The 8,701-nt window shown below is 37.7% G+C and overlaps 2 protein-coding genes across 2 annotated transcripts; both read right to left on the bottom strand.

The window, feature by feature from the left end:
• Nucleotides 1–47: 47 nt before the first annotated feature.
• LOC126761982 (alpha-tocopherol transfer protein-like) lies at nt 48–1,538 on the bottom strand. Its single transcript, XM_050478443.1, has 3 exons — nt 1,197–1,538; nt 470–842; nt 48–401 (listed from the first exon to the last, which is right to left on the bottom strand). Exons 1-3 carry the CDS (start codon nt 1,499–1,501, stop codon nt 141–143), a joined length of 939 nt encoding a protein of 312 aa, XP_050334400.1. The 5' UTR covers nt 1,502–1,538; the 3' UTR covers nt 48–140.
• Nucleotides 1,539–3,451: 1,913 nt separating this feature from the next.
• LOC126762013 (alpha-tocopherol transfer protein-like) lies at nt 3,452–6,003 on the bottom strand. Its single transcript, XM_050478486.1, has 3 exons — nt 4,571–6,003; nt 3,950–4,313; nt 3,452–3,882 (listed from the first exon to the last, which is right to left on the bottom strand). The coding sequence occupies exons 1-3, from the start codon at nt 4,858–4,860 to the stop codon at nt 3,625–3,627; spliced, it is 912 nt and encodes a 303-aa protein (XP_050334443.1). The 5' UTR covers nt 4,861–6,003; the 3' UTR covers nt 3,452–3,624.
• Nucleotides 6,004–8,701: the final 2,698 nt, after the last annotated feature.

Raw genomic sequence — 8,701 nt, 5'->3', positions numbered from 1 at the left:
ATTAAAAATAATAAATTTATTTATTTACTTAGATTAAAGTTGCTTAAAACACATTATTTTTAAGTTGTACAATTTTTAGCTAATAAATTCTGTATAAATATATAAACAACAACAATTTCATTTTTAATTTTCACAACTTGTTAATCCACTTCTAATTTCCGGAAGGACCCAATAGCACCGCTCAATTCGACCAGCTCCCATTCCCTCTTACGTCCGATTCGCAGTTTTTCATTTGTGCCAAAGTTTCCGTCGTTTTTGAAATGCTCCCTATATAACAATAACTTTGTCTCAAACGATTTGATAGCCTCCGTTAGGTAGCCATTGTTTCCGCCATATTCGACGGTAACAGCATCACGTGGGATGCATTCGAGCAAATCCTCTGCCTTTTTGTGCGCCACAAACTGTAAGAGTAAAAAAAGAAAACTTTTTTAAACACTCTCTAGCTTGGTGTGCTTAAATTATAAAGCACCTTGAAACGCATTGTATTGGGCATGAATGATGATATGAAATTGAAAACTGATACTCCTTCGCGTCTCATATTTATGACATGGACTTCTTTCAGCTTCAAGGGCATACAGTTCTCCGCCACTATGTAGCCTCTCTTCAGCAGAAACGGTTCAAATTGCGTCATAAGATGGAGACCAACGTCCCGGCAGTCTATTATATATGTTAGACCCACTATACTGGCATTGTCGCTTTCCATAGCCAGAGTCTCGAACAGAATAAAAAGCAATTTGAATGCTAAGCGTGGGTTCGATTTCTTCGAATCGATTTTACAGTACTGTGAGATCATTACAGCAGGCCCATCGTTTGCGATCGGTTTGTTGGGAATAACGTGTATGCTGGAACAGTAGATTATGTTAAGTGTTTAGTAAGACGATATCTTAATTCATAAAATCTGTGTTATTTACAATATTCTATTTCACGAAAACACTAAATATTTCTTCTTAGATTTCCACCATCATAAGAAAGAATTGAAAATCACGAGCTTTACTTATTTTACAAAACTATGGTAGTCGAATATTCATTATTCTCTGGGCAGGGTATATTAAGTTGGCAACATTTGTAAAACACAGAAGGAATGCTACAATCTCCGAACAAATCTGACTACTATACTTATAGCTGCCACATAAATTGACCGATCCGAATCATTATAAAGATCTTTTTATTCCTTTTTATCCTAGACTGAAACTCACCCTGTTCGATAGAACTCAATTAACTCATCACTCAATTCACGTTCACACAAAACATCATGATATTCATTCTTCATGGCATAATAATTGTCAATACGTTTTTTTGTCTCCTCGAGACTGAATTTACACCGACGCAGGAAAGCCAAAATCAGTTGTGGGTTATTAGATGCTTTCAGATGTGGAGACTTTCTAATCCATTCTTGTATCACTTCGATTTGTTCAACGACTGTGTCTGGATTTTCATTACAATTTGTGCGCGCCAATTCTCGAAGCACCGGATCGAGTTCACGTATAGTTATTTCGCCCATGATCGATGCGTTTCTATTCTCATATGTTGTTACTTCCGCGCGACTAAAACCATACTGTCGCCTTCAAGCTAATGTGGCAAACATTGTCGGATACATGTGGGCGTAGGAATGTCAATTTTAAAGATACATGATGTATGTATGTGTAGCGATTTCTCTAATCTTATCTCTGCGCCTAGTAATGACACCCTATTCTGTGATAAACTTTTACACTCACCCCTACAGAGACCGCCTAAGGCTAAGTACATAGTGAACATAGAACATTTAATAGTGAAAATATTTAGCAATACTTGTATTGTGTACGGAGTACTAACTGGTCACTGTCTGGTGGCGAGACACGTCCGCAGAATGGGGCTGACAGATCGAGAAGACTGCAGGGAATGTTTAGAGCAAGGCTGGTGCTGGGAAACCACGGAGTATCTCTTGTGCACTTGTCCCGCATTGGCAAGACTACGCTGTAAGCATCTGGGGTCCCACGGTATGATAGATTGGAGGAGGTATCGATAGTGAGGTCGCAGATTCTGTTAAAATTTGCGTCAAGCGCAGGCATCCTAAAGTATGACTACTCCTCATGAACCTAGCAAATGAACTCCATATGTTATCGCAAAGGCCCAAAAGCAGTCTATGCGTGGCTTATTGGTCTACCTGATTCGTAAAATTTAGATTTTTTTCGAGATTGCAATACATAACGTGTCCTGGGTATATTTATATCGATCAGTAATATTTATGGACTGAGCATAAATTTAGTTAGTTAGCTAATTGTTCATGCACATATGTATTACTAACCGAGTCATTTCAAGAGTGTTTGTCCTCATTTCAGACTCGTTTGGGTGTCTGGTCATAGTGGAATCGCTGATAACTACAAAGTTGATAAGCTTGCAAGAGCTGAAGATCATGTCGGAGTGGAGATGAGTTGAATCTCCGTTGTCATCTTTGCGTTCTAGCCTAGACCTATGGACCGCTCGTGTGCTTAACAGTTTTTTGGTCGAGAATATTTTAATCTAGAAATATATTAATCAATTTACCCTTAGCAAAATTCATCTCGCTGCAAAGCTCGTTTTCGATTTAAAAGTTCTTACATATGATTTTTAGGTACACTATCCGGGAAGTAGAGTTTCCATACTTAACAATTGCACATATTGCTCGGACGTCTATATAATAAACACATTAGTTAATACATGTCATCTTTTTATACTCTCGCAAAGTTGTATGGAAAACGGTTAGTTTGAAGAAAAAACTAAAAGAGTCAGATCCTCCATTGTCCATTCTTTCCGCAAGACTGAGGAAAAATAATATCCTGGCCTTGGTCACAATTTCAGCGAACCCCACGCCCACAAAATGGCGGAAACCGACCTAGCCGCAACTAATATTAAAGATTTCCGGATCGCATTAGGGAGGGGCAATTTGTACAAATTTTGGATGATAGGTTCAAAGCTATAGCGTTTTCGATTTAAAAGGATCTATACAGTTCAAAAATGGAAGAAATCGGATAATAACCACGCCCGACCATACAAAGGTTATGTTGAAAATCACTAAAAGTGCGTTAACGGACTAACAGAAAACGTCAGCATTTTTAGCTGAAATTGAGAAGTTTTTTAAAAATTGAAAATGTTTCCAAAAACCATATCTCAAACTACTCTACCGATTTCAATGAAATTCGATATATAATATTTTCTTAACATCCTGATGACATGTACGAAATATAGGTGAAATCGGTTCACAACCACGCCTTCTTCCAATATAACGCTATTTTGAATTCCATCTGTTGCCTTCTCTGATAAATATATAGTACAATCCAATGATGACAGCGGAATAAACTTTACATAAATACGTATTTGAAAAATATGTAAATGACGTATAATGAAATCTCGATTATCATTTATCATTATAAAATGTTCGGTGACACCCGAACTTAGCCCTTTACTTGTTATTTATAAAATTAATTTACTGCAACTCACAAATAGATCTTTAATTAATACATACATATAAGGAGATAATTAGTGGAAGCTGACTGCTAATGACTCAAGGGTTTAAGTTAACCGTTTCGCAATACTTGATTTGCATGTAAATATTTATGTATATTTGCATATGTACATATAGTATATTTATAGCTATCTCAATAATATTTATTCGTAAATCAATTGACGAAAGCTGCCTTCTGCGCCAAACTCTGCCTCATATGGCATAATCTCACCATGTCGTAAATGTTCAACAGTGCCGTAATTTACTTCGTCTTCAAAATAGTCACGATAGCTCTTTAGCAAATCTTCCATGTACGAAACACACTCATGCATATGCCCATTGGCGCCACCATATTCCTCAGGTAAACATTTTTGTGGTATGTGTTCATACAATTCTTCCAACGATTTCAGGATAAAGAATTGCTGCTTGAAAGAGAAAGCATTTCTTTACTAATGTGAGTTTTTATAGATATTTTTACAAATACTCTACCGGACGCATTTTGACGCGTAGTGTTCTCAGGACACCTAACCAATTTTGCAGTTCTTTGGGCGCGTTCAAGCAATAGGTTGCATTTATGCGCAAGGGGCAACAATCGCTCATCCAATACCACCATTTCCTGAAGAGACCGCCACCCAATTGAGCCGCATGCTCAACATCCAGATTAGATAAATCGAATATTTGAATAACCCCGACAATAGCAGCATTATCGTTCTCTAGTGCTATCAGTTCCATGCCCATCGCAGTGTAAGCCATAACATCGCGCATGTGATAACGTTTGGGGCAACAGTTGAGTCGGGTAATCATAATTGCAGCGTGGTCACTGCATCTAGGAAATTCCGGGAAATATTGAAGTCTGTGGAATAGACATAAATAAATGTTACAAATATATGTATGTATGGCTGTGTACGCTTTATCAGAATAAATTTTTTTGGACGCTTTATGTGGGACTTCCAATTTTTATGGAAATTTTTAATTAAATACCAAGTAACGAATGGTATTAAAAATGAGCTTCAGAACTCGGTATAGAGGCCGCACACTTATTTGTAAAAATATACCCAGTTACACTTAGAAAAATTGAGAAATATCTCTGGCAATGGTTTTGATACTTACCCTAAGCGATTAATGGTTAACATTTTCTCTGTCACACGCCGATTCGACACTATCTCCGGACACTTTGTATGAAATGTGAAAAAGTCATCAATGCGCTTTTTTGTCTGCTCCAAACTGTAGCGACAACGCCTGAGGAAGGCAATCAGGAAGTCCGTCGATGTACGCGCATGCAAATAACGCTGCTGATAAATCCAGGTTCGCAATATAACCAAGTCTTGTTGCAGACGCTCCGGTATCTCATTCAATTCCTCTCGCGCGATTTTCGCTAATTCCGGTGGCAAGGGACGCATTTTAAGATTTCTGAGGAAATCCAATTACTATTTATGCTTAAGCACTGATCGTCGCGTGTCTGAACGTTGCCAAAACTGGGCTGCTACTAATTTCCAATATCTATTATTAACTAATTAACGTGATAAAGAGTTTATGCATATTATTTATGATTTCGGGTAGTGTACTGATAACAATACCGCTAATTCATGACAACTTTGTAATGATGAAACTGACACAGAATTTGTGTTAATAATTCTTCTTATCATTTATCTGGAAAATTTTATTAATTGCGCATATGTAATTAAGGCTCCGTATTAGCTAAGCGTACCATAAGTATATTTGTATGTGTTATACTATATATGTATGTACATATCTAAAAAATGCGAAAATGGATGTTCAACTCTGTCATTACCAATAAGTGCCCGTTGTTGGTACGTAGGTTGCCTTTTCATTTCGGTATTTAGTAACCCTAGTGTTTTTAAAGTTAAACATTTTGTTGATGAACACACTTAGAAATACACTTTTTGAAATACGAGCGCCAGTTGCGTTATTTTCAGTAATTTAAAATGTTCATCTTGACCAAAAATGGAATTAAATCACAAGAATTTTTTGCGATCAGCACACATTCAATATTACAAATATTAAAAAATGTGTTTACCGAGTCATTCTTAAAACAGGCTCGGCTTGATTGGTAGAGAAAAATGCTAAAAAATACGATGACAGTGCTTCGAAACATGTCCATGACATCGTGACAGGTGACAGATGAGTCGTGAATTTATGTGTATGAGCCTGAAAGTAAACAGCAGTCGAATAGTTAACATAGTCATCGTTATAGTATTCGAGGTTTCAATAACATCAATACTACCATACTTTAGACCAATATTTTTTGGTAGGCCTTCAAGACATAAGTTTTTTTAGGAATCGCAGAAACCCATGAGAATAAGTAAAAACTATGCAGAAATAAGTAAGGAAGGCTATTGGCTGATATATGCGAAACAAGGTCACCAGGAAATTAGAAAAATTTTATATTATATTAGGTATACAGGGTTTGTCCGGAAAGTAATAGGACTGATTTTCTACCGTCACGACTGTACTATGGAGCGTGCGGGGACCGCTTTCATTCGGTAGAGAGTTTTCCTAGCTAACGAATGAGCAGCCAGTTGTTTTCGAGCACCTGGAGAGTCAGGACAAACATTTTCGCGCGACGTGTTTCTGTGAGTGGTTCAAGCCGAAAATGCAGCGTTCGCTAGAGCAGAGATATGCGATTAAATTCTATGTGAAACTCGATAAATCTGCGACATAAACGTTTGGTATGACCAAGCAGGCTTACCCAGTTGTTACTTTAGCAAGAAGTTGTTTGTTTCGGAGACACCAGGCATCGACACAGAAACGGCCTATTTTGAAAGTTTTTAAAGAATTGTAACAATTGGTTCAATACATTTTTTTAAATCGACACAGCCTTATTACTTCAGGGCAAACCCTGTAATGGGGCTAATGGAAGTATTGACCTTATTAAACCCATTTTTGACATTCAGACGACATTAGGACGGTATTGTGTCCGAATTTCAATTATTAATTTTGTAAAAAGTCAACTTTAAGTTCTGGGGTCCACATATTCGGTACCCAAGGGCTTGAACAGTTTTGATTCGGTTTGGACCATTTTTTGTGATAAGTTGGCGCACTGCAAAGGCAACGTGTTATCTCGTTATATTAATTGATAAGAAACACCGGAAAGCGAAAGAAATTTCTCCAATTTTCGCACTGTTACATACGAAGTTGGGAAGAATGTCACATACCGAATTCAGTCAGGCAAATCTCGAATTACATATGTGATTTTAACAAAAAGTGGGTGTCGCCGGCTCCTTTAAAGCCCTCTTATACTATCTCGGTGGTAAAATTTAATGCCTCTAGCGCGTTTAGTTATTGATTTATCGCGCTTTTAGCAGTTCACTCTTCATATAACGGTACTGTTAAAAATCATCCATTTTCTCACTGTCGCTAGTATTTTTTATAATATTTGCATTAAGCGAAATTGGTTGTTAGGGTTTAGTGGTTTAGGATATATGTTGATTAAACTTATTATAGAGCAGGGCCCCGCCCGCCGATTAAGCAGCACCAGAAGATATAAAACCAAGAAAATTGTTGTACTTTATTCCTGGTTATCGATGATACTATAAATATTGATAAAATATTACAAAAAAAATTTTAACTTTTATTAAAGCACTCAGGATTAAATTTTCGAAAATTCAATTGTAAAAGTATAGACATATGTACATATTTACAATGAACTAACTCGTTATAATTTTTCACTCTTCTGTAAATTTACAAATCCTCTGTTTCCTCTTCATACTTATGTACTTATATTTCTTCAAAACCCTCTAAACGTTGGTGGCATTTCGCTGATGACGAGATCATCTCTGCACCGATCGCGAGCGACTATGTAAAAAGATACCGCCAACATATGGAACACACAAGTAATGCTCATATATTTCCCGTTAAATGTAACTTGTCAACGACAAAAAACACTTTAACATTCTGCTTACATAGTAGCGACAACAACAATAAACTTTTAAAAAGTAACAATAACAAAAAAAATATATGCTATATGTTTACAAGTAGTGGCAGTGTCAATTACCCCCTTCAATTGAGCTCCCATAGCTGCAATAACACATAGTGATCGCCAAAAAGAAACCAGAGCAACGCTAAGAAGCTCCATGTGTACATACAGGGGAATGGAAAGGAGCTAATGAGCCATCATTAATATAATTTACACCCGAATACGAGTATCATGAGCTGTCGTCGCACTTCACTGGAGGCATTCTGCGCATTCTGTGCGCTGTGGGCAGGAGAGGCGGGTGCTATGCGACGTGAGGGCACGGTGATGTACTTAGCGGTTGTGTGTGCAAATTGTCAGCGAGATCAAAGCATTTTTCCATTATTTGTTTTAGGTTATTTCAAATAACAAATAGTGTCTACCGCAGCACGCAAAACAAGACAAGTCTCGAACGGAAAAACATTTCGAGTTGGGAGGATAAAGCGGGGTCGTGATAGTCTAGCGAAGCGATGTCCTTTGACAGAATGTTAAAAATTGCCACTTAAATAAATGTGCATATATATATATACAATATATATGCATATGTATATATAGTAAAACATTTCTCTGAGCGCTTGTAGAGTTTTCGTTTTGCTGTTGCCAAGAGCAATCACTAATCATCGCGACAGCAACAAGATCATGTCAACAGCTGACACATTCTGTCAGACCAATTTGCAGAGACTGTGCCCGTGTCATGTTCGTCTCTACGACTCAAGCCCTAGGTGTGCCACTCAGGAAGCCAATGTATATGTATATGCTGGTACAATAACTCATACATTTGTGAAAGCATTGGGTTGTACGCCTATAAGTAGATATGCAGACGTGTCAGCGCCGCTGATGCGTCTACAAACTACAGGGTATGTGTATGTATGAACATTGGACTTCGTTTTTTCCACGGTTTTCGAGTGCTCCCATGTCAAATTGTAAATTGAGTGCTCAACAACACACTGTCAAGCTGCCGAGTTGACGCGCACTCACTCACATTTACACGCTCACTCGCTTAATTGTCAGCTGCATTTCAAGCATAAAATGCCGATCACATTTCAAAGGCGCTGTTGCATCCACAAAAGAGTAATATAAATATATGTATAGTATATTTCCTCAACGGCGCTACATCGCTGGCACTCTCTTAATGCGCCGAATGCTCTCCAAATATGCTACTGCACACTCTGTTTTTCGGCGCTTCGAATGTGAGGGTGCTAAGTGTCCCGGTTGATTGCCATTATCCGGATGTGTCCACTTTACTTTTGTTGCTGTTGTTTGTTTGT

This window comes from Bactrocera neohumeralis, chromosome 2 (assembly GCF_024586455.1).
Source record: "Bactrocera neohumeralis isolate Rockhampton chromosome 2, APGP_CSIRO_Bneo_wtdbg2-racon-allhic-juicebox.fasta_v2, whole genome shotgun sequence".
NCBI classification, from domain to species: Eukaryota; Metazoa; Arthropoda; class Insecta; order Diptera; family Tephritidae; genus Bactrocera; species Bactrocera neohumeralis.
The sequence above is the reverse complement of the archived record's forward strand: the minus strand, read 5'-3'. Positions and strand labels throughout refer to the sequence as shown.